General features: G+C 40.2%; 3 protein-coding genes across 3 annotated transcripts in view; 2 read left to right on the plus strand and 1 right to left on the minus strand.

Annotated features, from left to right (window-relative positions):
- Nucleotides 1-11,828, plus strand: part of spidr (scaffold protein involved in DNA repair) — a 57,484-nt gene extending 45,656 nt beyond the window's left edge. The window contains exons 13-20 of the mRNA XM_037682307.1: nt 2,379-2,519; nt 2,603-2,662; nt 3,150-3,354; nt 6,348-6,536; nt 8,745-8,838; nt 8,928-9,042; nt 11,080-11,136; nt 11,528-11,828. Coding sequence (XP_037538235.1) covers nt 2,379-2,519; nt 2,603-2,662; nt 3,150-3,354; nt 6,348-6,536; nt 8,745-8,838; nt 8,928-9,042; nt 11,080-11,136; nt 11,528-11,710 — 1,044 coding nt within the window. The 3' untranslated portion in view covers nt 11,711-11,828. The remainder of the gene's footprint in view (nt 1-2,378; nt 2,520-2,602; nt 2,663-3,149; nt 3,355-6,347; nt 6,537-8,744; nt 8,839-8,927; nt 9,043-11,079; nt 11,137-11,527) is intronic.
- Nucleotides 11,829-12,087: 259 nt separating this feature from the next.
- Nucleotides 12,088-13,463, minus strand: cebpd (CCAAT enhancer binding protein delta). Its single transcript, XM_037682310.1, has one exon. The coding sequence runs from the start codon at nt 13,224-13,226 to the stop codon at nt 12,396-12,398; it is 831 nt and encodes a 276-aa protein (XP_037538238.1). The 5' UTR covers nt 13,227-13,463; the 3' UTR covers nt 12,088-12,395.
- A 3,256-nt stretch (nt 13,464-16,719) lies between these two features.
- Nucleotides 16,720-21,662, plus strand: part of mcm4 (minichromosome maintenance complex component 4) — a 9,426-nt gene continuing 4,483 nt past the window's right edge. Inside the window, exons 1-10 of the mRNA XM_037681753.1 lie at nt 16,720-16,787; nt 16,882-17,040; nt 17,111-17,274; nt 17,363-17,464; nt 17,551-17,646; nt 17,782-17,877; nt 18,727-18,865; nt 18,974-19,194; nt 19,338-19,458; nt 20,782-21,041. Coding sequence (XP_037537681.1) covers nt 16,724-16,787; nt 16,882-17,040; nt 17,111-17,274; nt 17,363-17,464; nt 17,551-17,646; nt 17,782-17,877; nt 18,727-18,865; nt 18,974-19,194; nt 19,338-19,458; nt 20,782-21,041 — 1,422 coding nt within the window. The 5' untranslated portion in view covers nt 16,720-16,723. The remainder of the gene's footprint in view (nt 16,788-16,881; nt 17,041-17,110; nt 17,275-17,362; nt 17,465-17,550; nt 17,647-17,781; nt 17,878-18,726; nt 18,866-18,973; nt 19,195-19,337; nt 19,459-20,781; nt 21,042-21,662) is intronic.

The following is a 21,662-nucleotide window of genomic DNA, read 5'->3' on the forward strand; positions in this document are numbered from 1 at the left end:
AAGTTTAGGGCAGCTTGACACACAAGAAAATGTCCCTTTTCCATTTTATTTTATTTATTTATTTTTTCTTACAGTTTTTCAACAATCAAATACAACTGCTAATGAAAATCTGTTGCTGGCACACTCTGTCCAAAAGTTGCAACCAAGAAACAACCTGCACAAATAAAACGATAAATAATAAAGGAAATAAAGAGTATTCCCAGTGGATGATTGTGTTTCTGTAGCACAATTACTTTCAACGACTTCTGTGGATTGAATTACAAATCTACAATGAACTAATATTTCCTATATTAACCTCATAATGAAACTAAACATGGCAGATTGTTTTACTTTGCTCATGCAGCTTTGCCCTCATGCGACCTGATTCCAACATGAGGAGGAGTTAGTTGAGGTGATCAGCTGATGTAGTCGTCCTACCGCTGTGTTGTGCAAAATCAAGATAATTTCGGACATTTAATTTGTTTATTTAAAGCAGTAACATGTCTTAATGTATTTGGTTTTTTTTTTATCTTTATCATTATCAGCTTGTTTAAATGCACTTTATTTACTGGAAATGTTGAAAAGATGTTTACCAATGATTCTCTGTGCATCGGGGAACACAAAACCAGACATTTTATATCCCTAATTCCTCTGGAGATTAAAGCAGCAAGTTAGAAGTTTGAATTGAGGCTAATATGAGTTACATTTACATGGAAAGCATTATTTTTAAATAACTTTGTTAAGGTTTTACTTTAATTCAAATAAATATGCAACATTTTCTTTTTACCATATCCCCAAAATGTCACATTCAAAATAATCTACATAAAGTATTCTGGTTTTTGTTGTATTATACAGTTACTTGTACACCTCAATTGTATTTTTATAGCCTACAGGAGATATTGCAGCATTTAGCAACACTCTGCTTCTTTGTATTACATATTTCTGCGTCTTTGGCAAGAAGAGCAGGATGGGTGGAGAACAAACAAAAAACATGTTTCAAGGGAAAGAAACTCCAGTAATGCCTCATATTCTCAGGGGTTTATAATAAAGGCTTTGAGAGGGTGAGTATGTTCTATTAAACAGAGGTGCTGTGATTGCATCACACTTAAGCCCTATTCGCACGGGATTAGTTTTACCTAGGGACCACATGTAATAAATAAATTACTCCCCAACGTCTGCTTTTTATGTGGCGCATTCGCACGGGATAACTAAAATCTGAGATTTAGCGGAAATTTAGGGACGTCTTCCAGATATGATGTTAATGCGCTGTTTTGTCACAACCGGGGCGGTCCATAATAATGTGCTTAATGTGCAGGCCGGGCCGGTCTCAGGCTTTGATGCGGTTTTACGAATCAGCACAAAGAAAGCTAAAGAATACACAATATAAAATTGTTTTAATCTACTTGTTGAGGAGGAGACGGTCCGACCGGCCGGTTTAAGTGGTAAAAAATAGCCAGTTAAGCTCAGATGGACAGCTGTCACCGGCCGTGCATGTGAGCATCCACGCGTCCGCTGACTCGCTGGTTGAAATGGACTTGTGACCTGTCTAGGGTGTCCCCCGCCTCTTGTACAGTGATGGCTGGACATGGGCACCAGTGACTCCCGCTACCCGAAATGGAAGAAGCGGGTAAATATAATGGATGGATGGATGGATGGATGGATGGGTCAGCTGATCATGTGCACGTCTCCGCACCTGCTGTCATCTGCGGTGATGGCAGCAGCAGTATCTACAAAAGCCAAAGCGAGCAGCGCGTTCATTTAAAATAGCCTTGTTCTTTATTTTTCCAATGATTTTGCTTAAACAAAAACCAAAACCGCCTCATTACGTATCGGATCCTGCCCGTTTCTGTCCAAATCACACAGATGCCTATTCACATTGGATTAGTATTATCACTGGACCTTCGCGTTCAGCAAAATATAGTAGGTAATTTGCGGGGGAATTTTTACTTTACAAATTACTGACATGGCCGATTCGCACGGGGTTAACAACACAGACAATCTCCATAATTATTACAAATAGCATGTGGTCCCTAGGTAAAACTAATCCTGTGGCAAATATGGCTTTAGAAGGAAATTAGAAAAATATTGAAATACCGCTGTGCACATAAACATCAATAAAGTTTCAAGCTGCATGATTTTGTCCAGTAAAACTATTGATCAACATGTGCAAATACCCCAAACAAAAGTAAATGTGTAATAACACAAACTATAAATGCATTTCCAGCAGTTAAAGTGCAGCAAACAACTTTCAAACAATTATACAATATTACTTAAAAGAGTTGTTGGTATTTATTTTTTCTAGTTGTCACATGTAAAATTTTAATTTGAACACGATTGCATTTTTTAAATCTGGATATTCTCTTTATTATGCAGAACTCAGAAGTGTTTGATTTTCGCAGGAAAGCAGATCTCCTGCTCAGGCTCCAAGTTTCTGCTACCTGCTGTCGGGTCAGCAGAGTTCAGTTGAACCCACCGAGGGGCAGATTACGTCCCCGCTCTACCTTCCCCCCACAAACCAAAGCCTACGAGACGTACTGCAGGTGAGCGGTTTGTCACTACAAACACACACAGGTTCAGGTTTATCCTCAGCGACTTCATTTAAAATGTTAATTTTCTCTTTCAGAGCGAGGAGAAAACCTGCCGCATCAGTTTTGTAGCCACGGTTTTATACAAGAGAATGCAGGTATTTCTGTCTTCAGAAAAGCACTGATTTAATCTGTCTTCAGTGATAGAAGAGAGTAAATATTAGGCCTCTTGAGTTCCTCATTCATCTTGTTTAGTTTATTTGAACTAAGAAACAGATCAGCTCGAACTCTGGCGAAGAGAGCAGCGTTCCTATCGCTCAGTTTAACCACCTGTATAAAGCTCCGCCGCTCCTCATCATTGATCGGCGAGAACTTTAAACTTTGACCAGATGAGATAGCTGCTCAGATTAGTGACGGACTTTGCCTCAAACTCGCACCACCTTTCTATATTATTGCACTAGTAAAACCGAATTGTGTGGAGCCACTTGAATGAATAATCTTGTTAAAGCAGTTGATTTTTAGACAAAAGTTACGATTTTCCTGTAATTTCTGCTTTGTAAGCTTTCCTTTAAACTCTCTTTGTAGGTCACTTTGTTTTCTACGTTAGTCTGACTTTTCTCTTTTTTCTCTGCTGCTCTATTTCAGCTTCAGAGTCCTGATGTAGGCCAGGGGGAGGTGTGGTTGGTGCTCACAGACCCCAGTCTTCAGGAGGAGCGGCCCGAGAGGCCGCGCGGGCAAACAGTGGCTCTGTGTGTGAACACTTCCTGTGTGCTCACTTCCTCCGTCCTCAAAGCACTGAATTCACCTGCTGCCTGTCAGCTCTCGTTCAGAGACGCCATCAGAGAAAATGGTGTGTTGCTGCAAACACTCAGGGTTTCTGTTTGGCCTCTTAGAATTGCAGGCTTCAGCCGTCCTCACTGAGAATATTTGTCATTTTTAGATGTAAAATTGTGATTTTAATGCTTTTTTTTGTGGCGAATGTTTAACTACACTGAATTACTACTTGATTATGTTTGAACATTTCGCCACTGTAGCTGGTGAAGTTTGTTCTTTACGTCAGGTAAGGTACTTAGAAGATTGAGCCCCGAAAAGGTCACAGGATAAATCTAAATACTTGTAACGACATAATAAAGTAGAATTCTTATATAGAGTAATTTTTCTTTACATTTTTTACCGTTATATTTAAAGGTAAAAAAAAAAAAGAAGTAAAGAATCAATTCAGTGGTGCTTGAAAGTTTGTGAAGTCTTAATAATTTTCTATATTTCTGCAGAAATATGACATAAAACATTATCAGATTTTCACACAAGTCCTAAAAGTAGATCAAGAGAACCCAGTTAAACAAATGAGACAAAAATACTTATTTATTTATTGAGGAAAACGATACAGTATTACATATTGCATATAAAAAATAAAATAAAAAAAAATTGTGAGAGGCAAAAGTATGTGAACCTTTGCTTTCAGTATCTGGTGTGATCCCCATGTGCAGCAATTATGTTTCCAGTAACTGCTGATCAGTCCTGCTCACCGGCTTGGAGGAATTTTAGCCCATTCCTCCGTACAGAACCGCTTCAACTCTGGGATGTTGGTGGTTTCCTCACATTAACTGCTCGCTTCACGTCCTTTCACAACAATTTGACTGGATTAAGGAGGTCAGGACTTTGACTTGTCCATTCCAAAACATGAACTTTATTCTTCTTGAACCATTCTTTGGTAGAATGACTTGTGTGCTGAGGGTCATTGTGTCGCTGCATGACCCACCTTTTCTTGATTCAGTTCATGGACAGATGTTCTGACATTTTCCTCTACAATTCTCTGATATAATTCAGAATTCATTGTTCCATCAATGATGGCAAGCTGCCCTGGTTCAGATGCAACAAAACTGGTCCATACCATGATACTACCACCGCCATGTTTCACAGATGGGATATGGTTCTTATGCAGGAATGCAGAGTTTTCCTTTCTCCAAACAGAACACTTTAAACCAAAAAAAGTTTTATTTTGATCTCGTCTGTCCACAAAACATTATTCCACCAGTCTTCTGGCTTGTCCACATGATCTTTAACAAACTGCAGACGAGCAGCAATGTTCTTTTTGGAGAACGGTGTCTTTCTCCTTCAACCTGCCATGAACCATTGTTGTTCAGTGTTCTTCTCATGGTGGACTCATGAACATTAACATTAATGTGAGAGAGACCTTCAGTTGTTAGAAGTTACCCTGGCATCTTTTGTGACCTCTCTGACTATTCCACACCTTGTTCTTGGAGTGATCTTTGTTGGTCGACCACTCCTGGGGAGGGTAACAGTGGTCTTGAATTTCCTCCATTTGTACACAATCTGTCTGACTGTGGATTGGTGGAGTCCAAACTCTTTACAGATGGTTTTGTAACATTTTCCAGCTTGATGAGCATCAACAACTCTTTTTCTGAGCTCCTCAGAAATCTCCTTTGTTCCTGCCATGATCCACTTCCACAAACATGTTGTGAAGATCAGACTTTGATCGATCCTGTTCTTTAAATCAAACAGGGTGTCCACTCACATCTGATCATCATCCCATTGACTGAAAACACCTGACTCTAATTTCACCTTCAAATTAACTGATAATCCTAGAGGTTCACATACTTTTACCACTCACAAATATGTAATATTGGATCATTTTCATTAATAAATAAATAAGTATAATATTTTTTGTCTCATTTGTTTAACTGGGTTCTCTTTATCTACTTTTAGGACTTGTGTGAAAATCTGATGATGTTTTGTGTCATATTTATGCAGAAATACAGAAAGTTCTAAAGGGTTCGCAAACTTTCAGGTGCCACTGTAAATGCAAAACAGATTGTTTAGAGGTTTTTAAGATCAAAACCTATTGAAAAGATTAAAACTCGCTTTAACATCACCAGCCATTATTTATCTTTTACAAGTTTCTCAATTGTATTTTTTATGCTAAATAGTTGATTTTACATTTTATAGTTCAATTAATCAAATAAAATATATTGAAAGAGAGCCATGTCAATATTTTAGAAGGAAAACTTTTTGTGGTATCTCTTAAGGTTTAAACTGCAGTTTTTTCTCCTGTCGTCAGCTGTTTTGATTTGAAGAAACAGGAACACGTAAACCCAGAGAACATCATGTACATCATCTCTGAAGCTTTCTACAGACTTTTCTGTTTTTGAGTCACTGTAGCAGCTTGCCAGCTGACCTTATCGCTGCCACGCCCATGCGAGCACCTGTATTAGGCTCTGCCCAGAAGCTCGAGAACTTCCTGTCGCTCCAGAGCAAACCCACGGTAATTGGAAAGGTAGCGTACACGCTGTACAGACTCTGGTGAATAAACAAACCCCAGAGCACGAATGAATTTGCCTTTTATGGAAACGGCTGGCAGCTTGTTTTCAAAATGCCTGTTCCAAGTCACCAATTTCCTCATTTACTTTTCATTACAGTCAGTAACAAACTTCAAAACTATGTGTTTTTCGTAAATATTTTTGAAAAGCTTTAGAGCTCTGGTGTTATCAAAACATTATACAGTGTCTTGTGTAATTCCTCATTTCCCCAAAATTTTGCATAAAAGGCAAAAATTTTAAGACCCATGAAGCCGCATTAACAGGAAATGCACTTGTGGAATTAACATGAAATACAATAATCAGATGTACTTAGTCAATGGTTGGAAAGTAATGAGTTATAAACAGACATCAGATGAGCAGAGGTGCTTGTGATTTTAAAGTTGTTTTAACTTTTAAACTCTTGAATGATGAAGAAAACCATGTGTTGCTCTGAAAGTGACTGTATAAAGCTGATAATGTATAATCTGTTAAGTAAAACGTCACTTTTGAACATTTTCCCATCCAGGCGTTCTCCTCTGTGTGGAGCAGTCTGTTATTGAGGTGTGCTCAGTCGAGAGCGGTATCGAGACCGCAACAGGGCGAAACTCGCTCTCTCAGTCTCTGCCTGAGCCCCAGGTGAAGACCCTGCCCCAGCCCTTGAGACTGGATTCTCTGAGTCTGGAGACCACGCCCAACTCCCTCTGCACTCTCACAGGTCTGTCTCTGCCTTTCACTCAGTCTAGTGCTTTTCCAGGCAGTCTCCCCAGATTCTTGCTGAACAGGCCAAACGTTTGTTTTCTTCGGTTTACAGCCCCACAAGAGACTTTGATGTTGCTTCCAGAGACTGCGGTTTAATGTTTGTTGTTTGTGCGCATCATCGTTTGGGACAATATAAAATACAAACACATGAAACATATCTGATTTATGTCTGTTCTACGTGTAATTTTGCAGTGCTCCTCTTGAGGCTTGGAACATCTGTTGAGGTTGGGTGTTACGGTTCAAGGGCACATTTTCACAAGTCTTAAAAAAATTTGGACACAAGCAGTAATTTATATATTTCATTTAAGGCTTTTTAAACATAATTTGCCAATACGCAACTGCTCCAAGATGACAAAAACTTGAGTTTCAAGTCTGAGTCAAAATCTAGACTGTGTTGCAGTTATCATTTGCTTCATTTTTTTTTTTTTTTCATTCAACCTTTATTTATACAGGTTCATCCCATTGAGCCTCGGGGACTCATTTACAAGAGAGACCTGATTTTAACAAAGAGTGATGACAACAGTGGACAATCATAAAAAAACACAAATTGAGAAGAACAAATGAAAGAAAATGGTATTAAAAGAAATGAAACAAAAACAGCTAGATTGTAAGGCGGTGTAGAAAACTAGTATCAGGAACATGTCTGCATTGGTTTTTCCCAGGAACTTAGCAAATGTTTGAAGCCACTTAGAGAGGTCAAGGTCGAGAGCTTCAGATCTTTTTGCAAGATATTTCAGGAAACGGGAGCGGGGTAGGAGAAGGCCCTTTTGCCTGGTTCAGTCTGCACTGAGGGAACACTGCATGTAATAATGTCCTGAGAGCGCACGCTGTAGCTGCACTCACGCAGAGACATGTAGGGGGAGATGTATGAAAGCAGCAGACCAAGATGAAAATGTACCAGTGAGAGTCTGTGTGAAGTTAATGATGACCAGTTAAGCACTAGGGTTTCTACGTGGAGCTTAAAAGAGAGATGTTAATCAACCATAATACCCAAATATTTGTAGGAATCAACAAACTCAATTGAAGCACCATTCGAGGATAAAATCTAAGGAAGAACTGCTGGGACCGACCTCCTGTTTAAAAATGACATCCCTTTGGCTTTGTCGGCATTTAGGACAAGTTTGAGATGCCAGAACAAATCTGACTGGATGATGTCAAAAGCAGATTGCAAAAGCTAGAAAATTTTAGCAACTGTTTTAGCTCGACAACAACTGTATCATCAGCATAGAAATGTAAGGATGTATCAGGGAGGGTCTGACCTACATTACCTATGTAGATTGTAAAGAGGGTGGGACCTAAGACTGAGTCTTGAGGTACACCATTGTTAACTGTTAAATAACTGGAAGCAGTACCACTATGTTGAACACATTGTCTCCGATCTGAAAGATAGTTACAGAACCAACCAACCAATGGTATGAATTGAGAAACCAATTTCTGAGAGCTTATGACATAAGATGTCATGGTCCACAGTGTCATAAGCTTTAGACGGGTCTAAGTAAAATGCAGCACAATAATCCTCATCATCTGTTAAAAAAAATTATATATATATATATATATATATATATATATATATATATATATATATGTACATATTCCCTATCAGAAGTCATTGTGAAGTCTTTACATTTGTCTAAATGTGGTTTAGAAGCCTGAAGAAGATTAAAAAAAAACTGCATCTGCTGCCTTCATGTCACATTTGAGAGCAAAGATCACACCGTGAACCCTGTCAGCTGTGGCCTCTCTGGCAGGACATGTTTAATCAGGTGGCTGAATGAAAAAAAAACTACAACAGGCTGCTTGCACTGGTGCACAAATCGTAACTTCTGAAAATCACCCATAGAAAAGAGCCAGCGCTCAAACTCTGTAGAAGTTATCAGCCTTGTATCCTGTTTAAGGTCCTACATTTGTGATTGTCACTGTGGTTATCGAGCAAGATGCTTTTTAGCTGGGGAGTGTGTCTCTGCTGCGTTTATCGTTATGATCTCTAGATGTGAAAGGGATGTGTGTATCTCTTACACCCTGTCACAAAAATACTTCAATGTGTAGATCACTTATCTTGTTTATCTGGTAAAAATAAGAAATTCAAATCACTTATTTTGTTTTGGAGTGTTTCATAGAACACTTTTATATTCCTGATTTGATTAATTTCACTTCTGCTCATCAGGTGTGATAGTTGGTGTGGATGAGAATACAGCGTACTCTTGGCCTGCCTGCAATCTCTGTGGAAGTGACAACTTGGGCTTGTCAGAAGAAAGACCGTAAGTTCTTGCTATTTGTCAATTTAGGAGTCAAGAGAGTCATATTGACAACTCAAAAAGGTCAATATTTCTTTCTTGTCTCTCCCCAGTCAGAAGTTCCACTGCGTTTCCTGTAAATCGGTGTTGGACAAACCAGACACAAAGGTTCAGCTGGAGGTGTTCCTGACCTCGTCCACATTGAACAACTGCACCTTGAAGGTTAAGGTGAGAACATTATGAGGTGCCGACATCAGAGTCTTTACAGGCTCCTCAGGTTTTACGCAGAGTTTACAGAGTAGTTAAATATTCTGATAAAAGTAGATGAGAAGATCAATACCAGTCATGTCTGCGCAGGAAAAATTAGGTCAGGAGCTCTATGCTTTACATAAAGTCAGGAAGCTGGACACTTTGTCCCAAGCAAAGCTGGACCAAGCATGATTTAACTCAATTTATGTTGTTTATGTATTCCATGCTAACCTGATTTGTGGAAAATTAAAAAAAAAATCTGTTTTACATGTTTTTCTGTGTGGGGGTTTAATCTCAAGCAGGAACAAGTGAGTGTTGCCTGTCGTGTAACTTCAATAAATACTGCTTTTAAACACATCTGACACAAATTTGTTGGTAAGACAGGTGTCATGATACACATCAGTTCAAGTCTTGCACCTTAATAGAACAAAACCTTCTCTAGTTTCATTTGTAACATCTGTGTTAGCCCACTGATGTGAAAATGGCTGCCGTGGCAAAAAGGTTTCTGCTATTTGACCACAATGAAGACCTGAGGTGTTTTTTTCTTTCTTGCCCGTTGTACAAAAGTAACTTTAGGTGCTTTTTGGTCAAATATTTTTTAAGTTTGATGTCACTAAACCAGTAAACCTTATGATACAAAAGTTACTTTCGTGGTTTTTTTACCTTTAATTTCCTAAACTCTTGTGAAAACCTGTTTTAGAAGAATTTTGTAGATGCATATATTAAATTAGTTTGCTACCTGTTCAACTAGGGGTGTAATATTACATCGATTTAAATCGATATATCAATTAAATGATTCAATTATATCGTGGCAAAACTAAAATATCGATTCATATCGTCATCTTTAAAATACGCTTTTGTTTTGAAATTCCCAAGGCACGTCTGTGTCACCATTTCCGCGCGCAGCTGCGCTCCGCGGCCGCCTCAGCAACATGGCAGAAAACACAGATAATGAAATTCACTCTCCTGCTGGATTTAAATCAACTCTAGAAATATTTTGGATTCCAACAGCCAAAACTCATGCCGTATGCAACAGGTGCCAGTGTGAGTTCAAATGCTCGGGGAAACAACAAATTTGGTCGTTCACCTGAAGAAGAAACACGGCATTGATGGCCATGTTATGTAAGCTCAATATATATTTTTGTTTCTGAGAAATGTGAGACTATACTGAACAGGTCATTTATTTTTTCATTAATTAAGAAAAACATTTTTTTTTTATTCCTGGTGCCTGTAATAACAGAAATAAAATGGTTAAATCATATTTGAGTTGTTTTTGTAAATGTACTTATATGTAAATGAGATGGGCATTTGATATCACAATATATCGATCGCAGACTTGTGAATCGAATGGAATCGAAATCGTATCGTGACAGACTTTATGATATCGGGAAAAATCGTATCGTCATAAAACAAATCAATATAACATCGTATCGTGGTAAAGCTGCTGATTTACACCCCTATGTTCACCATTTCCCGTTTATATGCTAAAAATCTGTAGGCTTGTTGTCAGATGGCTAAAACGTTGAACCCGTGGTTCAGAGTCTGTCTTATGAGTACCAGAAATACACAAAATAGATTTTGTGTGAACTGTTGGCAAGACAAAAACATTTTAATGGGTGAAGTTGCTGTAAGTAAAAGCAGGCATCAAACTTTCAGTAAAACAAGCGTCTGTCCTCTGGAGCGACCCACGAGTTTTACACTGACTCTTTTCATGCTCTCTGTGTACTTTACTATAAATGGGGCTCGTAAAGATAGATGCTCTGCTCTGTAAAAGCCTAAAAGTTTGATAAACGCTCCTCTACATGCAGGTCTTAAACAACAGAAACCCTTGCATGGCTGCAATCAGAAATCCAAGTGAGCCAAGCAGTTAAAGGTTATCAACGTCCTTATCGGCCAGCTGTAACTCGCCACAAAGCACAGACTGTTAGCGCAGCATTTGACTTTTTTTTATTTACAGCACAGAGGTGATAATTAAAAAGACATTACTTCCTTAAAGTATTTCATCTCTCCTGACAGCTTCAGCAAAAAACCATCTTGTCCCTGCTGAATGCCAGCGAGCTGGAAGTTGATGAGGTAGGTGTGCTTATCGAGCCCTTACATAAGTCTGAGCTCAGCTGTAAGGTGCAGCGTTTTTATGTAAATATGTCCTGAATGTACAGTCATCTGGTTTATGTCTCTGGGATAAAGTCTAAAACAACCATTGATACTGTTAGCTGACAGATTTGTCACATAATCCCCCACCTTTTATTGTGCTGATTGGGTTTGCTCACATTTTAGCTGGAGTGTTAATTTCTTACATAAACTGACGTTAATGGAGCTTTTCTTAATCAGACAGGTGTGTTGTAGCTGTCCTGTATGTATTAGATCGTTGATTCTTCCTATAATAACTGTTGATGGGTGTAGAGAGCACAGTTCTGATCGAACCTAGGTGAAATTGTACTTTTTGTCAAACTTTCGTTTTTAGCTCCAAGGTTATGATGTGGAGAGCGTCCTGGGAAAAGAGGTTGGTCCCATCATAGTGTACGTCCGGGTCGTCACCAGGAAGCCTGCCTTCTGGATGGGCCTGGAAGAAATCTGCCTCCAAGGCTATGCTGATAGCAATCCTCAGACTTTGGCTGGCTCCAGAGCTCTGCACGCTGGGCCTTGATCTGCTCCAGTCTATCCTCCACTCCCCCCACCACCACCCTCCGAAGGCCTCCCTGACAGCTTGAGGCTGTGCTGCACAGAGCGGGGCTACAAGAAGACAAGGTTTGTTTGTGTTGAATGATATGTGATCCTGAGCACCAGGAGTTGACAGCCCGAGGGTAGTCTGGTGATTCTGTCAAGTCAATCCACGTGCACCATCACTGGACTCAGCACAACTTTAGATGTAAAACTTTTCATCGTTTCTGTTTTTGTATTCAAGATTACTGACTCTTGTCAATAAAGGATTATTTTTTGCTGACTAGGCTGGCTGCTTCCTGTTGCACTTCTTGTGTGAGTAAGTTCCCCCTCATGCACTGCTCAACAGACCAGACCATTCTGCACTTTTCTCATCCACTTTATTATAGATTCATAACAAAAACGTTTTCAAGGTTTCATACAAACTATATAAAAGATCATGCTCTGGCTCTTATACAAAGTTTAGAATTATAAAACATGTACCATGTCAGGTAAAAATTTAAATGCAGTGGTAAAATAATTTAATACAGAAAATCCCACAAAAACATGGCAACAAAATACATATTTTCCAGTGCCATTATGGTAAGCTTAATACATCTGGTACAGATGGTAAAAAAAGTGTCTGTTGAGGTATGTCTTCTAGAAGTTCAGTTCATAGAAGAGTCACTGTGTCACCGGCTCTCGGTGCTGATGGAGACCGGGAAGGAGGAGTTGGGGACCTGCTTGAAGAAATCTCTGAGGCCGCTGAGCTCCCTGGTTAGCTGCTCGATGGTTTTGTGAAGCTTCTCGTTATCGACGCTCAGCTCGATCAGCTTCTGCTGCATATCCAAGTTGCGCCTCTTGGCTTTGTCCCTGCTTTTCCTCACGGCAATGTTATTCCTCTCGCGCCTCTGCCGGTAGTCCGCGCTGAAGCGGTCCACCGCCTTCTTGCCCTTCTCCCTGCCCTGCGCCTTCCGCGGGGAGGACTTGGCGGAGGAGACGGGCTCCGGTGTGGTCGGGGGAGTCGGCTGCCCCGTCGGCAGGCTGACGGAGGTCTGGGCGCAGGTCTCGATCTGGGAGGGCAGGGACGAAGACACGTCGCTGTCGCTCCAGTCCGACTCCTGCTTGATGGAGGCGCTCAGCGCGCCCTTCTCCAGCTTCCTCTCCGGCTGCTGCGCGGAGCTCTGCATGGCGTACAGCTCGCTCTTCTCCTGCTTCACCGTGTTGAACAGGTCGAGGAAGAGCTCGTCGTTGCACAGCTCCAGGTTTGGCACGGACGTCATGGACTCGATGTATTGGCTGAAGTCGATGGCGCTTTCGTCGTCGTACATGGCAGGGGTGTTGTTCAGCTCCACCATGGTGCCGTCCTCCGCCGGGCCCTCGACCCTGCTGCCCGGCTTGCAGAAGCCCTGCTGCGGGCAGCCCAGCTTGGTGCTCTCGTAGAAGTTAGCAGGCTCCATCGCCCAACTCATGTTGCATTGTGGAGACACGCAGTGTGAGTCCAGGCTGTATATGTCACACATGAACCCTGCTGTCTTGTCCACGTGGGTTGAGAAGAATAAAAACTTTTTAAAAACGCAAGCTTTTTGTCGTGTCAGTTCTGTCGCGCGCAGTTTCTCTCCGCGCAGGCGCCTTTCTTCTTTTTCTTTCCGCCTAAACTCGTTCAGGTTTGTAACTCCCTGGATTTTGTCTGTCAGGAGTCCGTCACTACCTGCTCTGAGACTTGACACTTCTCTGAAGGAACTGCGACTTTCGCGGAGTGCTTTGTATCGTTGCTCGGTGACGTCACACCTGCCGCCCTCTCACGAGCCAGTCAACTCTAAACAGAGGTCACGTGGTAGGAAGGCAAGGGGCGTATCCTCTTGCCACCCACTTTTTTTTTTTTTTTTTTTTTTTACTATGATTGTATGAATGGTTGAGAGTTGTTTACATACTGCATGATGTGTTCTGGTTTTTGGGAACAGGATTATTTAGTCACCAAGAACACAAGAACTTTACTCCAACATTGTCTGAGAACGCACTTAGATGATTTATAAATAACAATACTATTACACATCAAAATATGAATATTCAGTTTCACAAGTTAAACAAAATAAACAACTCATTAATGTTGAAATGTACCTGTAACCTGTTACTGGTTATTCTGTAAATTACAACTTTGCAGCTACTGATGAATATCAAGTTACTTTATTAAAATCTAAGTAATTATTTGCTCAATTTATTATATATCAGTTTACAACATATTCAAGTTTCTCAGCTCTGCTCATTATAAAGTAACTTTAACAACCAAGTTTAGTGGGGAATATTTGATATCAAGTAAAAACACTTGAAAAGGGATTAAATGCAGCAGTTGTGGAACAGAAAGTGTTTTACATAACTAATACACTTGATTTACAGTCTACTTAAAATGTGTTTTTATGTAGAGCATATTTACGGGCATTAATTAGTCACGTTTGAAACATTTAAAGTTGGCAAAAAGACGTGTTTTTGATTGTATCTTATTGGCTGTTGGGGTCCGAGAAGCTCTCTTAAATCACACAGGGACTGACACTTCTCGGAAATGTTTCTCATGTTTTCATCTTGAGAGGTTTTGCAGTACTTTTCCTCTCAAGTTCTCATCTGATAATGGAGGGAGCTCCCCCTGGTGGTCAAAAGTTTGTTCCTGCATTTAGTTTTTGCAGGGAAAGCACCAAGGTCAGTTATTTATACTGAAATTTTAAAATAGCAGATTTAGATACCGATTTGTGATACATATTTCTATTTAAAATGGACAAAGATATTTTTAGCTATCATAAGATGCATGTTTTGTTTTTATTTTCTTGCACTGACTATTGTAAAGAGAAAAGAGTTTACTGCTACAGGATTTTATTAACCTGAACTGTTTGCCAGATGGTAACAGTTCAAAAAGGGGGTAGCCAGTGTGTGTGGGATCAGTGTAAATGTTCATAGCTTTTTTTCTTCAATCTGGTGGTATATAGACTGTTCGACAGTGGGATGTCCAGATACACGAGAAGCTTGGCTGTTTTCACAATCCTGGATCCATTCTTCTGCTTAGTAGCTGTACAACTGGCATACACCATAGTTCAATAATAATAATATTGCTCTCAATTGTGGCCCTATAAAAAATGGAGCATCCATTTTTTGAGAGAACTGAGCCTCTTTTGGCTTTCTCAGGAAGAAGAGTCTGTGGGGTTTTGACCCAGGAAAGCAGTTTTTGATGTCCAGATCTGGTCATATGTTGAGATTATCCAATATCTCCACAAGGTCTGAATTGCTTTGGAGAGGAAAGTGATTTTTCCTTGGGGTTCCTTGAAATCAACGATTATTCTTTGTTGCTGAGGTTTAAAATTGGCTTCCCTATACCACTCAGTCAAGTGCTACATGTCAAGTCTGTAGGCCACTTTCTCGTTGTATCCTGATGCATGCTCAATAATCTTTCTCGTTGTCTTAATCCAGTCACACTACAGTGGTGTCATCAATGACTTTTTTTTTTTTTTTGTGGATGAGGGTGCAGTCATCTATGAAGTGTAAAGATTATGAGACTCAGCACACAGCCTTGCAGGGTTCCTATGTTCAGGAACATGGTGGAGGAAGTGTAGCTGCCAAGTTGCATGTCATTTAATCACATTTAATCCCTCAAAAAAATGTAAAGATGTAAAGCTTTCTCGTGTTAGTTTTAATCCATCCATTTATATTGGAATGGAGCTGCGTCATAAAATGTAGGTTTAAACGTTTGTCAATAAAATGACTTTGGGAAATCTTTAACTGGCAATTTTATTAAGCTTTAACATTTTGTTTTAAGTTCTTATGGTAAGAACGATTTCTTATTGAACTTGAATTTTATTCTACTTCCTACTCAAGAGTAAACATACTAAGAAAACAGTCATAAAATGTAGAGATACTGTGCATGAACATATTAATGTATTATGTGTTTAGCTTGGATAAACATTGTTTACAATAACTTCGTTATGTCACCGTTCTTTCCATCACAAGAGGGAAGCAGATAAGTAGAGGTTGGACCAAACCAAAGTAGTTCAAAGTATCGACGCACAAAATACTTTATGTTGGAGACGCAAAACTTGTATGAGTACACATATATATATATAAACGGTGTTTCTCAGAAATCCACTTGTTATTTTCAAAATTACAGCAGCTTTAGGTGTTTTAATACAAGTCGAGGGCGTATAAACTCCACAGGACTCCCCTCTGAAGTGAAGGAGTCGGCCGGAAGAAGAAGGCCAATCCTGGCTTCTCACTGGCTCAAACTTCCCCGCGAAAATAACGTCACCCGCAGTTTCGCGCCACAGCTGCATTTTTCGCTCAAACAGAGAAAGAGGTGAGGAAACGCATTTTTTGTTGAAGTTATTTCACGTTAAAGCTTTAGCTGTCGTTGTTTTGTCATCGTGCGGATCGTTAGAGGGGCTCATCTGAATACAGACGAAGGTATTTTGGTTCAAATAAAGTAACTTTTTACTGAAATCCAGTAAAATGCAACATACGGAATTGTCTCCTTGTAGCCACATGTCGAATGGTGGCAGAAGTAGGCTCAATAAGAGCAGCTATAGCAATGATCACATATTGTAAGTTCTTGTTAAACAGGGTGGAGTATTAATACGTTACTTTAGTAAATAACTGAGTTTAAACAAACATTTAAGGCTCCTATTTAGTTTCTTTGACGCTTGATTTATCTGTGGTGATAAGAAAGACCGCCCTCCTTTAATTATATTATGCATATTGTTGACAAATTAAAAAAAAAAACAGAGAAAAAACTCTAGGTTTTAAATTCGGCAAAACATAATGATTAGTTTAATAAAAGACATGTTTGTAGATGGAGCTCAGCGAAGGAAGTTGAAATAAAATTAAATGCACTTTACAAGTTGTACGTCCAGCTCTTTGTCTATAATACAAAAGCTCAAATAAACAAAGTGGTATAACTAACAAAATGTGAACCTGTAAATTAAGATTCAGAGTTGAGCTTAATGTTATTTAATCTCTTCTCCACACAGATATCCCACCAACAATGTCTTCACCTGCTTCAACTCCCGGAGGTCGAAAACGTGGAAGGAAGTCCAACCCATCCACACGTAGGTTCATCCTCATGAAAATGTCCTGTAATTTGTATGTTGCTGGTGTCTGGAGCACTATTTTTGGTTAGCTTCATGTCCTATGTGATCTCAGCCAGCAGTCAGGACCCCATCTCGCCCCCGTCTCAGCGGCGCAGAGGTCAGGACTCCTCCACCGGCGACCTGATGCCAATGCCCACCTCTCCGGTCACGGACATGCTCAGCCCTGCAGGCCCACAGGACACCTCTCTGTTCTCCAGCCCACGGCCATCAGGTACTTCAAGGCTTTTGTAGTCTTAAGAAAATCAACTCAGAATGCTAATCTTTTATTTTGACTGATACAGTTCTGCCAAATGAAGTGGACATGAGCTCCCCTCTGATGTACGGGACCCCCAGCTCCAGGGTTGAAGGGACCCCACGCAGTGGAGTTCGCGGCACACCGGCCAGACAGCGCCCCGATCTGGGATCAGCTCGGAAGGCTCCTCAAGTCGATCTTCATTCTGACGCAGTCAGTAGTGGAGTTAATACTTGTTTCTTGTGTTTGCATTAAAACCTAAAGGCGCTGAAGCCGATTTATTTATTTATTTTCCTTTCAGCCGAGCGCGGACGGTGCTGCCACCAGCGAGCCGACTGCAGCTCAGAGACTGGTGATCTGGGGGACTGACGTCAACGTGGGGACCTGTAAGGAGAAGTTCCAGGTATGACGGAGGAAAAAAATGTCAGCTCCGTTTTGATATTTATTTTCATTAAAACAACTTTAATGCTTTTGCTCTTGTGCTTCCAGAGGTTTCTGCAGAGGTTCATTGACTCGGCATCCACTGAGGATGAGAACGCTGGTTTGGACCTAAATGAGCCTTTATACATGCAAAAACTGGAAGAGGTAAAGTATCCATTGGTTGATTGTGATCAGAACCTCCCAGCAGGTTAACAAATTCTAAAATGTGTAGAGCTTTTTGAAAATGACTTTGTCTTGATCACTGTTAAACTGATTTGCAATTCTTAAATTTTCTCTCAGATCAGTGTTGTGGGCGATCCTGTTCTGAACGTGAACTGTCAACATGTGAAATCCTTTGATGCAGAACTGTACAGGCAGCTCATCTGCTACCCACAGGTAACTAAATAAAATCATCTTTCTACAGTAGATGGCGTGTATAATTTAGATTTTTGTCTTGGCAGCATGCATTTTTGACAATTATATGATTCTTATGTAAAAGTCAAACGATCTTTGCTTATATGGTACATTGTGACCTTGTTCTATATTTTTAGACCCAGGTTATACATTAACTCACACGTTGTATATAAATTATTTAATGCAAGACTTTCATCTATAATGACTTTTATTAAACACACTGAGGATACTTCAACACTGTAGAAAGACGGGGGTTGATCTGAGCATTTACAGCAACATAACTGCTAATTTCCAAGCATAGGCATTTGTTTCTGCCTGTCAAAAACCTTATACCTCTAAAAAATGTAACTTTTCAGGACATGAATAAAAAAAAGTGTTATTTTCAATTAAATAAACTGCTCAGTAACTAAATTGTGATACTTTTTCTTGATTACCCATTCATAAAACCACAAAATGTGAGCAATTGGTCAACTTAGGCTTTTTAACAACAAAGTCCATGCTCAATAATCCAGATATACAATCCAACATTTTTCAGTCAGGTCATTAGGCTTTTTAAGTTTTAGCCTAAAACTGACTTTAACATCTTAAGACATTATTTAATTGAAAAACATGCTGAACTTTACCGTCGAGTACGGACTGAAAGTAGCATTAGGTGCAATTAGTTCAACCTTAACTACCATATATATATATATATATATATATATATATATATATATATATATATATGTATATATCTGTGATCTATTGTCTGCCAGAAATTTATTTTATTGTCTTTTATTTCTGTAGTTTAAAAATCTATTGATACAAATTAAGTGTTTCTTTACTTTGCAGGAAGTTATCCCAACCTTTGACATGGCGGTCAATGAGCTTTTCTTCGAGCGCTTCCCTGACTCCGTGCTCGAGTACCAGATCCAAGTCCGCCCCTACAATGCCCTGAAAACCAGAAACATGAGGAGCCTGAACCCAGAAGGTGTGTGTAAATCCAGACCGTGTCACCAGCTGAATGCACGTGCAAAATATTCCATCCCATATTTCATGTGGGGGTTTCTGTGAACGCTAACGCGTGTCGCCTCTACAGACATCGATCAGCTGATCACCATTAGCGGCATGGTGATCCGCACCTCGCAGCTCATCCCCGAGATGCAGGAGGCGTTCTTCCAGTGCCAGGTGTGCGCCTTCAGTACCCGCGTGGAGGTGGATCGCGGCCGCATCGCCGAGCCGGCTGTGTGTCGCCACTGCAACACCACCCACGGCCTGGCGCTCGTTCACAACCGCTCGGCTTTTTCAGACAAACAGATGGTGAGAGTTTGGTGGGGTCGCTCGTGGGGCAGATTGCTCGTCGTCACTGACGCCTGATCTCGGGACGTGTCAAGTGGCAGTTATCGATGTGTTGCAGCGGAGGTCATGACATCTGTTCGTGCGTTGATGTTTGTTTGCAACAGGTCAAGATTCAAGAGTCCCCTGAAGACATGCCAGCCGGTCAGACGCCCCACACGACTATTGTGTATGCACATAATGATCTGGTAGATAAAGTGCAGCCCGGAGACAGAGTGAACATCACCGGTAGGTCCTAACAATTCACTGCTCATGAGCTAACAATGTGTATGTCTAAATAATAGTGTGAATGTTTATGAAGCATTCACACTATTGTGATCCATTTTTCTTCCGTACGTTTCTTGTCTCGCAGTTTTCAAGCTATTTTAACAAATCATGCATCATAACGTTCAGGTCTTTCAGGACAATCCTGCTATGACTTTTGTATTTTACGCTGGGTAACACCATTCTGGTATTGCTGCACTATCTTTCTGCGCAACAATGTATTGGTGCAACTTAAGTTTTTTGAAATATTTAGCCTTTTCTGCCATTTTTTCCCCGTCACTGAAAATGAGTTGAACTCATTTTACATCCTTCAAATCTTTAGATATGTTTACAATCTTTTACTGCTCCTTTCACATTTTGTTCCGGTTAAGCTTCTTTCAGCTTCCTTGCGCAAATATTAATAAAAAATAAATAAATCAGCTACTTTCAGCTAATTTCGGCTTTTTCCCCAGATGTTTTGTGCTTCTTTCAGCTTTGTATTGTTAACTAGAACATCGTTGTGCTTTTTCTAACTTATTTCAGCTTGTTCTGCGCCTTTCAGCTTATTTCTACAAGTTTCAGCTATTTCTAAAACATCAGTTACTAGTTAGCGGTTTTATGGTAATTTCAGCTCTTTCAGCCAATTGTAAATGTTTTGCTCTCATAAAAAAAAAAAATTTGCCTAATTCAGCACATATGTACTCTCCACTTGCTTCTTATAATTTAAGCTTCTTTCTGCTATTTTATCTACTGGTCAGCTGTTTGTTTTGTTAGTTTGTTTTTTTCTAAATTTAGCTTTTTTCATCTAATTTCCACTTTTTTGTGCTAATTTCTGTCATTAAGCCTAATTGCACACAATTGTGCTCTCTCCAGTTCCTTCGGGTGATTTAAGCTTCTTTCTGCTAAAAAGCAGAAAGAAGCTTCAGCTGTTTTTTTTGGACATTTCTGCTTTTTTCTGATATTTTTGCTTTTTTGTGCTCAGTTCTGCTTATTTAAACCACATTCAGCAAATGTATGTTCTTTCTGCTTTCTTCTGCTAAATTAGGCATGTTCTTCCATTTCAGCGTGTTTTTAAACTAATTTCAGCTTTTTCTCAGCAAGTTCTTCTGCAATAAGCATCCACACTGCATTTTCACAGGAAATGCAATATATCTCGTTTCTTTTGATTTTACAACCCTTTAAATTGTATATTTTCTATTTCCTGTATATGTTTGTGTCATTTAAAACTGCCCACCTCAACCGAGGAATACTGTTTTATATCGATCTTTTACGTGTTCACCGTTAACTCTGTTCTCTCCCTACATCCAGGTATCTACAGAGCCGTGCCAATGCGTGTCAACCCCCATCAGAGCAACGTCAAATCTGTCTACAAGACCCACATAGACGTCATCCACTTCCGCAAGACGGACGAAAAGCGCCTGCACGGTTTGGACGAAGAGGCGGAGCAGAAACTCTTCACCGAGGACCGCGTGCAGACCCTGAAGGAACTGGCAGCCAAGCCGGACGTCTACGAACGCTTGTCCTCTGCCCTTGCACCGAGCATCTATGAACACGAGGACATCAAAAAAGTAGGTGTTAGGAGGGGGGGGGGGGGTCAAAACTGGAATCTATTCCAGTTTAAACAAACGACAAAATGAAACATGATTGTTGATCCAATCAGGTTTGGAATACAGTAGTCCCTCATTTATTGCAGGAGTTAGGTTCTGGACCCCCCTCAATAAATGAAAATCCACGAAGTAGCGACGTTATATTTATTTTAGTATGTTTAGAAACCCTTCCCACAGTCTTACAATTTTCTAAACTCTTAAATCTACGTCATTTTAACAACATACATACAGTACTGTACATGTAGCTACTAAATTTTACTCACCAGCTCTGCAGAACAGGAGCGGCTCTCGGTTCCAGTCCGACTGTTCCGGTCTGACTCGGTTCAGTTTCTGCAGACGTAACCTGCGGCGACAAAGCCCACAGTCACTGTTGTTAACTATTAAACCTACAAATTTTAACAACATACTTATATGTAGCTAATCATTTTTATTTACCAGTGCGTCCACGCTTGGAGGTTCTCATGGGCCAGCTAGATTCTCTCGGGTTCACCACTGAGTCAGGAGGTCCAATTCTGGCCCAGTTCAGTGCAGCTCTTGAGCACTGAAGCGCATTTTGGTGGTGGTGGTGGTGGTGGGGGGGGG

The sequence above is a fragment of the Nematolebias whitei genome, chromosome 9, assembly GCF_014905685.2.
Source record: "Nematolebias whitei isolate Nwh7 chromosome 9, NemWhi1, whole genome shotgun sequence".
NCBI lineage: Eukaryota > Metazoa > Chordata > Actinopteri > Cyprinodontiformes > Rivulidae > Nematolebias > Nematolebias whitei.

Coding starts and splice junctions, on each gene's coding strand:
- cebpd (XM_037682310.1), bottom strand. CDS start 13,226: ATGTGTGACATATACAGCCTGGACTCACACTGCGTGTCTCCACAATGC.